Source organism: Chiloscyllium punctatum, chromosome 3 (genome assembly GCF_047496795.1).
Source record: "Chiloscyllium punctatum isolate Juve2018m chromosome 3, sChiPun1.3, whole genome shotgun sequence".
Lineage (NCBI taxonomy): Eukaryota > Metazoa > Chordata > Chondrichthyes > Orectolobiformes > Hemiscylliidae > Chiloscyllium > Chiloscyllium punctatum.
Window position 1 is genome coordinate 117,881,774 of NC_092741.1, and position 19,014 is coordinate 117,900,787.

Here is a 19,014-nt window from a genome sequence, read left to right on the forward strand (position 1 = left end):
GCTAATGTCAGTGTGCCACACAAACATCAGTGTCTCACACAAACATCAGTGTGTCACACGCTAACGTCAGTGTGTCACACAAATATTAGTGTATCACACGCTAACGTCAGTGTGCCACACAAATATTAGTGTATCACACGCTAACGTCAGTGTGCCACACGCTAACGTCAGTGTGCCACATGAATCTCACTGTCCCACACGCTAATGTCAGTGTCTCACACAAACATCACTGTGCCACACGCTAATGTCAGTGTGCCACACGCTAATGTCAGTGTGCCATATAGTAACATCAGTGTGCCACATGAATGTCAGTGTGTCACTAGCGTGTGACAGTGTAGCACATGCTGTCAGTGTGTCACATGCATGTGTCTGCCACATGCTAATGTCAGTCTGCCACACGCTAATGTAAGTCTGCCACACAAATGTCAGTGTGTCACATGAATGTCAGTATACCACACGAATGTGTGTGGCACACGCTAATGTCAGTGTATCACATGAACATCAGTGTGCCACGCGCTACTGTTGGTGTGTCACATACTCATATCAGTGTGTCACATGCTAAAGTCAGTGGGTCACACGCTAACAGTGTGCCGCATAAATATCAGTGTATCCCACGCTAACGTCAGTGTGTCACACGCTAATGTTAGTGTGCCACACCCTAATGTCAGTATGCCACATGCTAATGTCAGTGTGTCACACAAACATCAGTGTGTCACACGCTAACGTCAGTGTGCCACACGCTAATGTCAGTGTGCCACATGAATCTCACTGTCCCACACGCTAATGTCAGTGTGTCAGACGTTAATGTCAGTGTGTCAGACGTTAATGTCAGTGTCACAGTCTAATATCAGTGTGTCACACGTTAACGTCAGTGTGCCACACAAACATCAGTGTGTCACATGCTAATGTCAGTGTGTCACATGAATATCAGTGTCACAGGCTAATGTCAGTGTGTCACACGCTAACGTCAGTGTGCCACATGAACATCAGTGTGTCAAACGCTACTGTTGGTGTGTCACATGCTATTATCAGTGCGCTACACGAACGTCAGTGTGCCACACGCTAATGTCAGTCTGTCACACGCTAACGTCAGTCTGTCACATGCTAACGTCAGTGTGTCTCACGCTAACGTCAGTGTGTCTCACGCTAACGTCAGTGTGCCACACCCTAATGTCAGTGTGCCACACCCTAATGTCAGTGTGCCACACAAACATCAGTGTCTCACACAAACATCAGTGTGTCACACGCTAACGTCAGTGTGTCACACAAATATTAGTGTATCACACGCTAACGTCAGTGTGCCACACAAATATTAGTGTATCACACGCTAACGTCAGTGTGCCACACGCTAACGTCAGTGTGCCACATGAATCTCACTGTCCCACACGCTAATGTCAGTGTCTCACACAAACATCACTGTGCCACACGCTAATGTCAGTGTGCCACACGCTAATGTCAGTGTGCCATATAGTAACATCAGTGTGCCACATGAATGTCAGTGTGTCACTAGCGTGTGACAGTGTAGCACATGCTGTCAGTGTGTCACATGCATGTGTCTGCCACATGCTAATGTCAGTCTGCCACACGCTAATGTAAGTCTGCCACACAAATGTCAGTGTGTCACATGAATGTCAGTATACCACACGAATGTGTGTGGCACACGCTAATGTCAGTGTATCACATGAACATCAGTGTGCCACGCGCTACTGTTGGTGTGTCACATACTCATATCAGTGTGTCACATGCTAAAGTCAGTGGGTCACACGCTAACAGTGTGCCGCATAAATATCAGTGTATCCCACGCTAACGTCAGTGTGTCACACGCTAATGTTAGTGTGCCACACACTAATGTCAGTATGCCACATGCTAATGTCAGTGTGTCACACAAACATCAGTGTGTCACACGCTAACGTCAGTGTGCCACACGCTAATGTCAGTGTGCCACATGAATCTCACTGTCCCACACGCTAATGTCAGTGTGTCAGACGTTAATGTCAGTGTGTCAGACGTTAATGTCAGTGTGCCACACAAACATCAGTGTATCACACGCTACTGATGGTGTGTCACCCGCTAATGTCAGTACGCCACACGAATGTCAGTGTGCCACATGCTAATGTCAGTATGCCACACGAATGTCAGTGTGCCACAGGCTAATGTCAGTGAGTCGCACGCTAACGTCAGTGTGTCACATGCTAATGTCAGTGTGCCACATGCTAATGTCAGTGTGCCACATGCTAATGTCAATGTGCCACATAAATATCAGTGTGTCACACAAACGTCAATGTGTCACACGCTAATGTCAGTGTGCCACATGAATGTCAATGTCACACGCTAATGTCTGTGTGCCATATGCTAATGTCAGTGTGCCACACGAATCTCACTGTCCCATATGCTAATGTCAGTGTGTCACACGCTAATGTCAGTGTGTCACACAAACATTAGTGTGTCACACGCTAACGTCAGTATGCCACACGCTAACGTCAGTATGCCACACAAACATTAGTGGATCCCACGCTAACGTCAGTGTGTCACACGCTAACGTCAGTGTACCACACGCTAACGTCAGTGTGCCACACGCTAATGTCTGTGCGCTACATGCTAATGTCTGTGCGCTACATCAGTATGTCACACGCTAATGTCAGTGTACCACATGAACAGTGTGTCACACGCTAATGTCAGTGTGTCACATGAATATCAGTGTCACAGGCTAATGTCAGTGTGCCACACGCTAACGTCAGTGTACCACATAAACATCAGTGTGTCACACGCTAACGTCAGTGTGCCACATGAACATCAGTATGTCACACGCTACTGTTGGTGTGTCACATGCTATTATCAGTGCACCACACGAACGTCAGTGTGTCACACGCTAATGTCAGTGTGCCACATCCTAATGTCAGTGTGCCACACGCTAATGTCAGTGTGCCACATCCTAATGTCAGTGTGCCACATCCTAACGTCAGTGTGCCACACGCTAATGTCAGTGTGCCACATCCTAATGTCAGTGTGCCACACGCTAATGTCAGTGTGCCACACGCTAACGTCAGTTTGCCACACGCTAATGTCAGTGCGCCACACGCTAATGTCAGTGTACCACATGAATATCAGTGTCACAGGCTAATGTCAGTGTGCCACACGCTAACATCAGTGTGCCACATAAATATCAGTGTATCCCACACTAACGTCAGTGTGTCACATGCTAACATCTGTGCGCCACACGCTAACGTCAGAGTGCCACACGGTAACGTCTGTGTGCCACACGGTAACGTCTGTGTGCCACACGGTAACGTCTGTGCGCTACATGCTAATGTCTGTATGCCACATGAACGTCAGTCTGCCACACGCTAACGTCAGTGTGTCACATGAATATCAGTGTGTCACACGCTAATGTCAATGTGTTACACAAACGTCAGTGTATCACACGCTGACGTCAGTGCATCACACGCTAATGTCAGTGTGTCACATGAATATCAGTGTGTCACACACTAATGTCAGTGTGCCACATGAATGTCAGTGTCACAGGCTAATGTCACTGTGCCACACGAACATCAGTGTGTCACACGCGACTGTCGGTGTGCCACATGCTAATATCAGTGCGCCACACGCTAATGTCAGTGTGTCACACGCTAACAGTGTACCACATAAACATCAGTGTGTCACATGCTAACGTCAGTGTGCCACACAAACATCAGTGTGTCACACGCTAATGTCAGTGTGTCACACGCTAATGTCAGTGTACCACATAAACATCAGTGTGTCACATGCTAATGTCAGTGTACCACATAAACATCAGTGTGTCACATGCTAATGTCAGTGTGTCACATGAATATCAGTGTCACAGGCTAATGTCAGTGTGTCACACGCTAACGTCAGTGTACCACATGAACATCAGTGTGTCAAACGCTACTGTTGGTGTGTCACATGCTATTATCAGTGCGCCACACGAACGTCAGTGTGCCACACGCTAATGTCAGTCTGTCACACGCTAACGTCAGTGTGTCTCACGCTAACGTCAGTGTGCCACACCCTAATGTCAGTGTGCCACACCCTAATGTCAGTGTGCCACACAAACATCAGTGTCTCACACAAACATCAGTGTGTCACACGCTAACGTCAGTGTGTCACACAAATATTAGTGTATCACACGCTAACGTCAGTGTGCCACACAAATATTAGTGTATCACACGCTAACGTCAGTGTGCCACACGCTAACGTCAGTGTGCCACATGAATCTCACTGTCCCACACGCTAATGTCAGTGTCTCACACAAACATCACTGTGCCACACGCTAATGTCAGTGTGCCACACGCTAATGTCAGTGTGCCATATAGTAACATCAGTGTGCCACATGAATGTCAGTGTGTCACTAGCGTGTGACAGTGTAGCACATGCTGTCAGTGTGTCACATGCATGTGTCTGCCACATGCTAATGTCAGTCTGCCACACGCTAATGTAAGTCTGCCACACAAATGTCAGTGTGTCACATGAATGTCAGTATACCACACGAATGTGTGTGGCACACGCTAATGTCAGTGTATCACATGAACATCAGTGTGCCACGCGCTACTGTTGGTGTGTCACATACTCATATCAGTGTGTCACATGCTAAAGTCAGTGGGTCACACGCTAACAGTGTGCCGCATAAATATCAGTGTATCCCACGCTAACGTCAGTGTGTCACACGCTAATGTTAGTGTGCCACACCCTAATGTCAGTATGCCACATGCTAATGTCAGTGTGTCACACGCTAACGTCAGTGTGCCACACGCTAATGTCAGTGTGCCACATGAATCTCACTGTCCCACACGCTAATGTCAGTGTGTCAGACGTTAATGTCAGTGTGTCAGACGTTAATGTCAGTGTCACAGTCTAATATCAGTGTGTCACACGTTAACGTCAGTGTGCCACACAAACATCAGTGTGTCACATGCTAATGTCAGTGTGTCACATGAATATCAGTGTCACAGGCTAATGTCAGTGTGTCACACGCTAACGTCAGTGTGCCACATGAACATCAGTGTGTCAAACGCTACTGTTGGTGTGTCACATGCTATTATCAGTGCGCTACACGAACGTCAGTGTGCCACACGCTAATGTCAGTCTGTCACACGCTAACGTCAGTCTGTCACATGCTAACGTCAGTGTGTCTCACGCTAACGTCAGTGTGTCTCACGCTAACGTCAGTGTGCCACACCCTAATGTCAGTGTGCCACACCCTAATGTCAGTGTGCCACACAAACATCAGTGTCTCACACAAACATCAGTGTGTCACACGCTAACGTCAGTGTGTCACACAAATATTAGTGTATCACACGCTAACGTCAGTGTGCCACACAAATATTAGTGTATCACACGCTAACGTCAGTGTGCCACACGCTAACATCAGTGTGCCACATGAATCTCACTGTCCCACACGCTAATGTCAGTGTCTCACACAAACATCACTGTGCCACACGCTAATGTCAGTGTGCCACACGCTAATGTCAGTGTGCCATATAGTAACATCAGTGTGCCACATGAATGTCAGTGTGTCACTAGCGTGTGACAGTGTAGCACATGCTGTCAGTGTGTCACATGCATGTGTCTGCCACATGCTAATGTCAGTCTGCCACACGCTAATGTAAGTCTGCCACACAAATGTCAGTGTGTCACATGAATGTCAGTATACCACACGAATGTGTGTGGCACACGCTAATGTCAGTGTATCACATGAACATCAGTGTGCCACGCGCTACTGTTGGTGTGTCACATACTCATATCAGTGTGTCACATGCTAAAGTCAGTGGGTCACACGCTAACAGTGTGCCGCATAAATATCAGTGTATCCCACGCTAACGTCAGTGTGTCACACGCTAATGTTAGTGTGCCACACCCTAATGTCAGTATGCCACATGCTAATGTCAGTGTGTCACACAAACATCAGTGTGTCACACGCTAACGTCAGTGTGCCACACGCTAATGTCAGTGTGCCACATGAATCTCACTGTCCCACACGCTAATGTCAGTGTGTCAGACGTTAATGTCAGTGTGTCAGACGTTAATGTCAGTGTCACAGTCTAATATCAGTGTGTCACACGTTAACGTCAGTGTGCCACACAAACATCAGTGTATCGCACGCTACTGATGGTGTGTCACCCGCTAATGTCAGTATGCCACACGAATGTCAGTGTGCCACATGCTAATGTCAGTATGCCACACGAACGTCAGTGTGCCACACGCTAATGTCAGTGAGTCGCACGCTAACGTCAGTGTGTCACACGCTAACGTCAGTGTGCCACATGCTAATGTCAGTGTGCCACATAAATATCAGTGTGTCACACAAACGTCAATGTGTCACACGCTAATGTCAGTGTGCCACATGAATGTCAATGTCACACGCTAATGTCTGTGTGCCATATGCTAATGTCAGTGTGTCACACGCTAATGTCAGTGTGTCACACAAACATTAGTGTGTCACACGCTAACGTCAGTATGCCACACGCTAACGTCAGTATGCCACACAAACATTAGTGGATCCCACGCTAACGTCAGTGTGTCACACGCTAACGTCAGTGTGCCACACGCTAATGTCTGTGCGCTACATGCTAATGTCTGTGCGCTACATCAGTATGTCACACGCTAATGTCAGTGTACCACATGAACAGTGTGTCACACGCTAATGTCAGTGTGTCACATGAATATCAGTGACACAGGCTAATGTCAGTGTGCCACACGCTAACGTCAGTGTACCACATAAACATCAGTGTGTCACACGCTAACGTCAGTGTGCCACATGAACATCAGTATGTCACACGCTACTGTTGGTGTGTCACATGCTATTATCAGTGCACCACACGAACGTCAGTGTGTCACACGCTAATGTCAGTGTGCCACATCCTAATGTCAGTGTGCCACACGCTAATGTCAGTGTGCCACACGCTAACGTCAGTTTGCCACACGCTAACGTCAGTGCGCCACATAAATATCAGTGTATCCCACACTAACGTCAGTGTGTCACATGCTAACATCTGTGCGCCACACGCTAACGTCAGAGTGCCGCACGCTAACGTCAGAGTGCCACACGCTAACGTCTGTGTGCCACACGGTAACGTCTGTGTGCCACACGGTAACGTCTGTGCGCTACATGCTAATGTCTGTGTGCCACATGAACGTCAGTGTGCCACACGCTAATGTCAGTGTGTCAGATGCTAATGTCAGTGTGCCACATAAACATCAGTGTGTCACACGCTAATGTCAATGTGTTACACAAACGTCAGTGTATCACACGCTGACGTCAGTGCATCACACGCTAATGTCAGTGTGTCACACGCTAATGTCAGTGTGTCACACGCTAATGTCAGTGTGCCACATAAACATCAGTGTGTCACACGCTAATGTCAATTTGTTACACAAACGTCAGTGTATCACACGCTGACGTCAGTGCATCACACGCTAATGTCAGTGTGTCACACGCTAATGTCACTGTGCAACATAAACATCAGTGTGTCACACGCTAATGTCAATTTGTTACACAAACGTCAGTGTATCACACGCTGACGTCAGTGCATCACACGCTAATGTCAGTGTGTCACACGCTAATGTCAGTGTGCCACATAAACATCAGTGTGTCACACGCTAATGTCAATGTGTTACACAAACGTCAGTGTATCACACGCTGACGTCAGTGCGTCACACGCTAATGTCAGTGTGTCACACGCTAATGTCAGTGTACCACATAAACATCAGTGTGTCACACGCTAATGTCAGTGTACCACATAAACATCAGTGTGTCACACGCTAATGTCAGTGTGTCACACGCTAACGTCAGTGTGCCACACAAACATCAGTGTGTCACACGCTAATGTCAGTGTGTCACACGTTAATGTCAGTGTACCACATAAACATCAGTGTGTCACATGCTAATGTCAGTGTACCACATAAACATCAGTGTGTCACATGCTAATGTCAGTGTGTCACATGAATATCAGTGTCACAGGCTAATGTCAGTGTGTCACACGCTAACGTCAGTGTGCCACATGAACATCAGTGTGTCAAACGCTACTGTTGGTGTGTCACATGCTATTATCAGTGCGCCACACGAACGTCAGTGTGCCACACGCTAATGTCAGTCTGTCACATGCTAACGTCAGTGTGTCTCACGCTAACGTCAGTGTGCCACACCCTAATGTCAGTGTGCCACACCCTAATGTCAGTGTGCCACACCCTAATGTCAGTGTCTCACACAAACATCAGTGTGTCACGCGCTAACGTCAGTGTGTCACACAAATATTAGTGTATCACACGCTAACGTCAGTGTGCCACACAAATATTAGTGTATCACACGCTAACGTCAATATGTCACACGCTAATGTCAGTGTGCCACATGAATGTCAATGTCACACGCTAATGTCTGTGTGCCATATGCTAATGTCAGTGTGCCACACGAGTCTCACTGTCCCATATGCTAATGTCAGTGTGTCACACGCTAATGTCAGTGTGTCACACAATCATTAGTGTGTCACACGCTAACGTCAGTGTGCTTCACGCTAACGTCAGTGTGCCACATGCTAACGTCAGTGTGCCACATGCTAACGTCAGTGTGTCACACGCTACTGTCAGTGTGTCACATGCTAATATCAGTGCGCCACAGGCTAATGTCAGTATGCCACATGAACATCAGTGTGCCACACGCTAACGTCAGTGTGTCACACGGTAACGTCAGTGTGTCACACGCTAACGTCAGTGCGCCACACGCTAACGTCAGTGCGCCACACGCTAACGTCAGTGCGCCACACGCTAACGTCAGTGCGCCACACAAACATCAGTGTGTCACGCGCTACTGTCAGTGTGTCAGACGCTAATATCAGTGCGCCACAGGCTAATGTCAGTATGCCACATGAACATCAGTATGTCACACGCTACTGTCGGTGTGTCACATGCTATTATCAGTGCGCCACACGAACGTCAGTGTGTCACACGCTCATGTCCGTGTGCCACACCCTAATGTCCGTGTGCCACACCCTAATATCCGTGTGCCACACCCTAATGTCCGTGTGCCACACGCTAACGTCAGTGTGCCACACGCTAACGTCAGTGTGCCACACGGCAATGTCAGTGTGTCACTCGGCAATGTCAGTGTGTCACACAAACATTAGTGTATCCCACGCTAACGTCAGTGTGTCACACGCTCATGTCAGTGTGCCACACCCTAATGTCATTGTGCCACATGCTATTGTCAGTGTGCCACATCCTAATGTCAGTGTGCCACACGCTAACGTCAATGTGCCACACGGTAATGTCAGTGTGTCACACGGCAATGTCAGTGTGTCACACAAACGTCAGTGTGCCACACGCTAACGTTAGTGTGCCACACGCTGTCAGTGTGCCACATCCTAATGTCAATGTGCCACACGCTAACGTCAGTGTGTCACACGCTAACGTCAGTGTGTCACACGCTAACGTCAGTGTGTCACACGCTAATATCAGTGCGCCACAGGCTACTGTCAGTATGCCACATGAACGTCAGTGTGCCACACGCTAACATCAGTGTGTCACACGGTAATGTCAGTGTGTCACACAAACATTAGTGTATCCCACGCTAACGTCAGTGTGCTACATGCTAACGTCAGTGAGCCACACGCTAATGTCAGTGTGCCACACGCTGTCAGTGTGTCACACGCTAATGTCAGTGTGCCACATCCTAATGTCAATGTGCCACATCCTAATGTCAGTGTGCCACACGCTAATGTCAGTGTGCCACACGCTAATGTCAGTGTGCCACATCCTAATCTCAGTGTGCGACATCCTAATGTCAGTGTGCCACACGCTAACGTCAATATGCCACACGGTAATGTCAGTGTGTCACACGGCAATGTCAGTGTGTTACACAAACATCAGTGTATCACACGCTAACGTCAGTGTATCACACGCTAATGTCAGTGTGCCACACGCTGTCAGTGTGCCACATCCTAATGTCAATGTGCCACACGCTAACGTCAGTGTGCCACACGCTAACGTCTGTGTGCCACACAAACATCAGTGTGTCACACGCTACTGTCAGTGTGTCAGACGCTAATATCAGTGCGCCACAGGCTAATGTCAGTATGCCACATGAACGTCAGTGTGCCACACGCTAACGTCAGTGTGCCACACGCTAACGTCAGTGTGCCACACGGTAACGTCAGTGTGTCACACGGTAATGTCAGTGTGTCACACAAACATTAGTGTATCTCACGCTAACGTCAGTGTGCCACACGCTAACGTCAGTGTGCCACACGCTAACGTCAGTGTGTCAGACGCTAATATCAGTGCGCCACAGGCTAATGTCAGTATGCCACATGAACGTCAGTGTGCCACACGCTAACGTCAGTGTGCCACACGCTAACGTCAGTGTGTCACACGGTAATGTCAGTGTGTCACACGGTAATGTCAGTGTGTCACACAAACATTAGTGTATCTCACGCTAACGTCAGTGTGCCACACGCTAACGTCAGTATGTCACACGCTAATGTCAGTGTGCCACATGGTAACGTCAGGGCGTCACACGCTAACGTCAGTGCGCCACACGCTAACGTCAGTGTGCCACACAAACATCAGTGTGCCACACGCTAATGTCAGTGTGTCAGACACTAATGTCAGTGCGCCACAGGCTAATGTCAGTATGCCACATGGTAACGTCAGTGTATCCCACGCTAACGTCAGTGTGCCACACGCTAATGTCAGTGTGCCACATGACCATCAGTGTGTCACACGGTAATGTCAGTGTGCCACATGAATATCAGTGTCACAGGCTAATGTCAGTGTGCCACACGCTAACGTCAGTGTCAGTGTGCCACATGACCAGTGTGTCACACGCTAATGTCAGTGTGCCACATGAATATCAGTGTCACAGGCTAATGTCAGTGTGCCACACGCTAATGTCAGTGTGCCATACGCTAATGTCAGTGTGCCACATGACCATCAGTGTGTCACACACTAATGTCAGTGTGCCACATGAATATCAGTTTCACAGGCTAATGTCAGTGTGCCACACGCTAACGTCAGTGTGCCACATGAACATCAGTATGTCACACGCTACTGTCGGTGTGTCACATGCTATTATCAGTGCGCCACAGGAACGTCAGTGTGCCACACGCTAATGTCAGTCTGTCACACGCTAACGTTAGTGTGCCACACACTAATGTCAGTATGCCACATGCTAATGTCAGTGTGCCACACAAACATCAGTGTGTCACACGCTAACGTCAGTGTGTCACACAAACATTAGTGTATCACACGCTAACGTCAGTGTGTCACACGCAAATGTCAGTGTGCCACACGCTAACGTCAGTGTGCCACACGCTAACGTCAGTGTGCCATATGAACATCAGTATGTCACATGCTACTGTTGGTGTGTCACATGCTATTATCAGTGCGCCACACGAACGTCAGTGTGTCACACGCTAACGTCAGTGTGTCACACGCTAATGTCAGTGTGTCACATGCTAAAGTCAGTGTGTCACACAAACATTAGTGTATCCCACGCTATCGTCAGTGTGTCACATGCTAATGTCAGTGTGCCACACGCTAATGTCAGTGTGTCACACGCTAATGTCAGTGTGTCACACAAACATTAGTGTATCACACGCTAACGTCAGTGTGCCACACGCTAATGTCAGTGTGCCACACGCTAACGTCAGTGTGCCACACGCTAATGTCAGTGTGCCACACGCTAATGTCAGTGTGCCACACGCTAATGTCAGTGTAGCACATGCTGTCAGTGTGTCACATGCATGTGTCTGCCACATGCTAATGTCAGTATACCACACAAATGTATGTGGCACACACTAATGTCAGTGTGCCACACGCTAATTTCAGTGTGTTACATGAACATCAGTGTGCCACATGCTACTGTTGGTGTGTCACACACTAACGTCAGTGGGTCACACGCTAACGTCAGTGTGTCACACGCTAACGTCAGTGTGTCACACGCTAATGTCAGTGTACAACATGAACATCAGTGTGCCACATGCTACTGTTGGTGTGTCACATACTAATATCAGTGGGTCACACGCTAACGTCAGTGGGTCACACGCTAACATCAGTGTGCCACATAAATATCAGTGTGTCACACGCTAATGTTAGTGTGCCACACCCTAATGTCAGTGTGCCACACGCTAACGTCAGTGTGTCACACGCTAATGTCAGTGTGCCACACGCTAACGTCAGTGTGTCACATGCTAACGTCAGTGTGTCACATGCTAACATCGGTGTGTCACACGCTAATGTCAGTGTGTCACACGCTAATGTCAGTGTGTCACACGCTAATGTCAGTGTACAACATGAATGTCAGTGTCACAGTCTAATGTCAGTGTGCCACACAAACATCAGTGTATCACACCCTAATGTCAGTGTGTCACATGAATATCAGTGTGTCACACGCTACTGTCGGTGTGTCACATGCTAATATCAGTGCACCACAGGCTAATGTCATTATGCAACACGAATGTCAGTATGCCACACGAATGTCAGTATGCCACATGAATGTCAGTGTGCCACACGCTAATGTCAGTGTGTCGCACGCTAATGTCAGTGTGTCGCACGCTAAGGTCAGTGTGCCATACGTATCTCACTGCCCCACACGCTAATTTCAGTGTGCCACATGAATGTCAATGTCCAACATGCTAATGTCAGAGTGTCACACACGCTGTCAGTGTGTCACATGCATGTGCCTGCCACACGCTAATGTCTGTGTGCCACACGCTAACGTCAGTGTGTCACACGCTAATGTCTGTGTGCCACACGAACATCAGTGTGTCACACGCGAATGTGAATGTGTCACACGCAAATGTGAGTGTGTCACACGCGAACATCAGTGTGTCCGACGCTAATGTCTGTGTGCCACATGCTAATGTCTGTGCGCTACATGAACGTCAGTGTGCCACATGCTAATGTCAGTGTGTCAGACGCTAATGTCAGTGTGCCACATAAACATTAGTGTGCCACACGCTAATGTCAGTGTGTCAGACGCTAATGTCAGTGTGCCACATAAACATTAGTGTGCCACACGCTAATGTCAGTGTGTTACACAAACGTCAGTGTATCACACGCTAACGTCAGTGCATCACACGCTAATGTCCGTGTGTCACATGAATATCAGTGTGTCACACACTAATGTCAGTGTGCCACATGAATGTCAGTGTCACAGGCTAATGTCACTGTGCCACACGAACATCAGTGCACCACACGCTAATATCAGTGTGCCACACGCTACTGTTAGTGTGTCAGACGCTAATATCAGTGCGCCACAGGCTAATGTCAGTATGCCACATGAACGTCAGTGTGCCACACGCTAACGTCAGTGTGTCACACGCTAACGTCAGTGTGTCACACGCTAACGTCAGTGTGTCACATGAATATCAGTGTCACAGGCTAATGTCAGTGTGCCACACGCTAATGTCAGTGTGCCACATGAACATCAGTGTGCCACACGCTACTGTCGGTGTGTCACATGCCAATATCAGTGCGTCACACGCTAACGTCAGTGTGTCACATGCTAATATCAGTGTTTCACACGCTAATGTCAGTGTGTTACACGCTAACGTCAGTGTGTCACATGCTAATATCAGTGCTTCACACACTGTCAGTTTGGTACATGGACGTCAGTGTGCCACACGCTAACGTCAGTGTGCCACACGCTACTGTTGGTGTGTCACATGCTAATATCAGTGCGCCACATGCTAATATCAGTGCGCCACACGCTACTGTCAGTGTGTCACACAAACATCAGTGTGTCACATGCTAATGTCTGTGTGCCATATCCTAATGTCAGTGTGCCACACGATACTCACTGTCCCACATGCTAATGTCAGTCTGCCACACAAATGTCAGTGTGTCACATGAATGTCAGTATACCACATGCATGTGTCTGCCACATGCTAATGTCAGTCTGCCACACAAATGTCAGTGTGTCACATGAATGTCAGTATACCACATGAATGTGTGCCACATGCTAATGTCAGTGTGTCACAAAAACATCAGTGTGTCACATGCTAATGTCAGTGTGCCATATACTAATGTCAGTGTGCCACACATATCTCACTGCCCCACACGCTAATGTCAGTGTGCCACATGAATGTCAATGTCCAACATGCTAATGTCAGAGTGTCACACACGCTGTCAGTGTGTCACATGCATGTGCCTGCCACACGCTAATGTCAGTCTTCCACACGCTAATGTCAGTCTGCCACACAAATGTCAGTGTGTCACATGAATGTCAGTATACCACACGAATGTGTTTGGCACACGCTAATGTCAGTGTGTCACACGCTACTGTTAGTGTGTCATATGCTAATATCAGTGCAACACACGTATATGTCAGTATGCTACACGAATGTCGGTGTGCCACATGCTAATTGTCAGTGTGTCGCACGCTAACGTCAGTGTGCCACATAAACATCTGTGTCACACGCTACTGTCAGTGTGTCAAACGCTAACGTCAGTGTGTCACATGAACATCAGTGTATCACACGCTAATGTCAGTGTGTCACATGAACATCCGTGTGTCACACGCTACTGTCGGTGTGTCACATGCTAATATCTGTGCACCACATGCTAATGTCAGTATGGCACACGAACGTCAGTGTGCCCCATGCTAATGTCAGTCTGTCACATGCTAACGTCAGTGTGCCACATGCTAACGTCAGTGTGCCACATGCTAACGTCAGTGTGTCACACGCTAATGTCAGTGTCATACGAATCTCACTGTCCCACATGCTAATGTCAACGTATCACACGCTAATGTCAGTGTATCACATGAACGTCAATGTCCCACATGCTAATGTCAGAGTGTCACACACTAATGTCAATGTAACACACACTGTCAGTGTGTCACATACATGTGTCTGCCACACGCTAATGTCAGTCTGCCACACGCTAATGTCAGTGTGCCACATAAATGTCAGTGTTTCACATGAATATCGGTATACCACATGCTACTGTCGGTGTGTCACATGCTAATATCAGTGCGCCACACGCTAATCTCAGTATGCCACACGAATGGCAGTGTGCCACACGCTAACGTCAGTGTGTCACACGCTAACGTCAGTGTGTCACATGCTAATGTCAGTGTGCCACACAAACATCAGTGTATCATACGCTAATGTCAGTGTGTCACACGCCACTGTTGGTGTGTCACATGCTACTATCAGTGCGCCACATGCTAATGTCAGTATGCCACATGCTAATGTCAGTGTGTCACACGCTAATATCAGTGTGCCACACGCTAATGTCAGTATGCCACACGAATGTCAGTGTGTCACACAAATGTCAATGTGCCACATGCTAATGTCTGTGTGCCACATGCTAATGTCAGTGTGCCACATGAACGTCAGTGTGTCACATGCTAACATCAGTGTGTCACACGCTAACATCAGTATGCCACATGCTAACGTCAGTGTGTCAGACGCTAACGTCAGTGTGCCACACGCTAATGTCAGTGTGCCACACGAACGTCAGTGTGTCACACAAATGTCAATGTGCCACATGCTAATGTCAGTGTGCCACATGAACGTCAGTGTGTCACACGCTAACATCAGTGTGTCACACGCTAACATCAGTATGCCACATGCTAACGTCAGTGTGTCAGACGCTAACGTCAGTGTGCCACACGCTAATGTCAGTGTGCCACACGCTAACGTCAGTGTGTCACACGCTAATGTCAGTGTACAACATGAACATCAGTGTGCCACACGAACGTCAGTGTGTCACACGCTAACATCAGTGTGCCACATGAACGTCAGTGTGCCACATGCTAACATCAGTGTGTCACACGCTAACATCAGTGTGTCACACGCTAACGTCAGTGTGTCAGACGCTAACGTCAGTGTGCCACACGCTAATGTCAGTGTGCCACACGAACGTCAGTGTGTCACACAAATGTCAATGTGCCACATGCTAATGTCAGTGTGCCACATGAACGTCAGTGTGTCAGACGCTAACGTCAGTGTGTCAGACGCTAATGTCAGGTCAGTGTGTGACAAAAACTTTGGTCCAACCAGTCCAGGCCGCCTGTGTTCCTAAGCGAAATTACACCCACTTGCCTGCATTTTGCCCATATCCCTCCAAACCTTTCCTATTCATGTACCTATCTAAATGTCTTATAGATTTTGTAACTTTACCTGCATCCAACACTTCCTCTGGCAGTTCATCCCACAAACAAACCACTCTCTGTTGTTTCCTGAAGACTGTGTCCTTAAGGCACACTCTTAAACATGGTTGGATCACACACTATGGGCTATCAGAATAAAAAGACAGGAATACACCACCCAACACCACTAAATTCTGATATTCCTCTACCAGCTATAGCTATCAATGACAGAACCCTGACGGCACAGAAATATCCAGAATTGAAGCTCTCTATCTGAGCTGGGCTGTTGATGAGTGGACATTCAGCACAAATGACTAATAATAAAATCCCTGAGATTAAAATCCCTCCTTGAAGCTGAACCTCAGGAAAAGTGGGAAGTGCAGACGAGAGGAAACACACGCAGAAAGAACTACCTGCACAGCAATCTCAAGTGGTGCCAGTGTTTCCTTCAAACAGCTAGACAGGCTCAACAAATTCAAATCATTCCTTCCAGTCTATACTACAGAAAACAAGTCTGCCATCAGGTTCCACAGCCATGTTAGAAAGCATAACAGATGACTTGATGCACGCAAGAATTGGCAATTCTTGAGAGGACAGAAACAGTCACAGAGTACGTTTGTTTATAATAGTCTTATACATATTTATCTCAGTGTCACACGTTTATATCACAGTATTTCATATTAATATCAGTGTTACATTTTTTGTGGCAGGGTTGTACATTACACATGTACAGCAGTGCTACACATTAGTATCACGGTGTTACATCAATACTATAGTGTTATGTATGTTTATTCTGGTGCTACACAATATTTGGCATGGACTAGTTGGACCAAAGGGCCTATTTCTGTGCTGTATGACTCTAGGACTATTAGTGTTATGAACTGTGGTTGCAATGTGGCACGTTACTATATACCATTACACAGGCTCATAATATTAGAGTATTACAGTCTTCACAACAGTTGATACTACTGTGTTACACATGCTTATACTGGTGTTAGCTTCAATTAAATAGTGATATGTCTATTGCAGTGTGACACATACCTACAGCAGTTACATCTTACTGTTAATGTTACGCGCTTTTATCATGGTGTTACATGTTAATATTTGTGCATGTATGTCTATAGCAGTACTTTACATTAATATTAGTGTTATGTATATCTATGGCAGTGTTATATATAATATTAGTGTTATGTATATACACAGTGTTATGAATAATATTAGTGTTATGTATGTGTAAAGCAGTGCTACACATTAATATTAGTGTTATGCGTGTCTACAGCAGTGCTACACATTAATATTAAACTTCCACACACACATCTATATTTGCAATGCTATACATTACTTTAAGTATCAGGCCTGTTTACAGTAGTGTTACAAATTAACATTAGTTATTTGCATGTTTATCTTATTTCAATACCAATATAACATTGCAGTGCTACACATCAGTGTTACACAGAGAGAAAACAGTGTCCCACATTAATATGTGTATCAGCGCCACACAGATGGGAAGCAGTGATATATGTTAATACTAGTATTACATGTTAATATCAGTGTTTCCGATGTTACAATGTAAATACTATGTTAAACATTGAAATATTACTCACTTGCTAGTTGTAGTTATAAACATTATCGCCACAATGTTGTCATTTTCGTTCATTGGAAACCACGTTAACCTGGGTGTTTACACGTGATTTTTTATTAAGCTGGTGTCAAGAGTTTAAATTTTAAGAAAGCAGCACCTCGTGACTTGGACGAACCTTAATTTCTACTTTAGGCTAGAGTTGAACCGCATTTGTGACCCTTCAGCAGCAGTAGTGCTGGATGGCTCTTCCCCCGCCCCCCCCCAATCCCTCAGACCCTGGGATATACAATCGTTACAAACCTTCCACCTTGGTGAGAGTTAGCACCGGACTATTGCAGGCAGTGAGAGGGGCCACTCTGGCCGAATGCTTTTTCATCGTCATCCCGTCTCAAGGGCAGTGTGGAAACTGGCCGACCCTGCATCTCACCAGCCACACAAGAAGAGATGCAGACCTATCGCTATCACATCCCTCTCGGCAGCCTGGCTGTTTATGTGTGTCTGATATATAGCAGGTAACACACAAATATACAGTGTGTTTGCTGTAACCATGAGGCGTCACATGTTGGTGGTGTCTTTCTTCCCGGTTGCAAAAATAAACAAAATGCACCGTCTAAAAGCAGCAGGGACGTCGGCGGTACTTTCCGCTTGTGGTGCAATGCTGTTATCGCTCCCTCCCTCCCCCAGCCCCTGCCCTCTTCATACCTGCCTGTTTAGCTCTGCCCCCACAAGCAGCAGCTCCAGCCTCAACTCCACCTCCTTAAGCAGGCACCCTCTCTCTCCCCCCACCCCTCCCCGGGCCAATTCGATCAGAAGTAAACTCCAATCTGTAATATTTTAGTCTCTCAGATCTCCCACACACGCTGTCCACTTGTAAGGGAGCCCACGGCGAGGCGCTATCATTATAAACCAGTCACGAATAAATCCAAAGGATTTCAGGATAAACTTCCTCACCCAAACATGGGGGGGATTCAGATGTTGCAGGAAAATTGCAGAGATCTATATAAGTGGAAGCTGGTTAACCAGGAAGGAGAGGGGAAATGATAATGTATACGGTGGTCCCTGGCTTAGACTCAATGGGTTGAATGATGTGTCTTGGTGCTATACTGTGCAACTCAATCCACTCATCAACTTAATGAGGTGGTTGGCTGTGACAACGTGATATTCCCAAATGATGGCGATGAGAAGGTGGGGAGGGGGTATGATCAGTCAGTTTGTGGGTGACACAAGATCGGTCGACAGTGAGAAGGAAGGTTTTAGATTACAACAAGATATAAACAGATTGATCAGACGGGCAGATTAGTGACAGATGGAACTTAAGCCTGATAAA

The 19,014-nt window shown here is 47.1% G+C and overlaps 1 protein-coding gene across 3 annotated transcripts in view; it reads right to left on the reverse strand.

Annotated features, from left to right (window-relative positions):
• The window catches only part of LOC140464294 (solute carrier family 35 member F3-like), a 448,695-nt gene that overhangs the window by 129,350 nt on the left and 300,331 nt on the right, over nt 1–19,014 (reverse strand). The window contains exon 1 of one of the 3 annotated variants that reach the window (XM_072559217.1): nt 17,988–18,339. The exons of the other annotated variants lie outside the window; for them this stretch is intronic. Within the exon in view, the coding sequence (XP_072415318.1) occupies nt 17,988–18,069 (82 nt within the window). The 5' untranslated portion in view covers nt 18,070–18,339. Of the gene's footprint in view, nt 1–17,987; nt 18,340–19,014 lie in introns of those variants that run through there. 3 annotated transcript variants of the gene reach the window in all.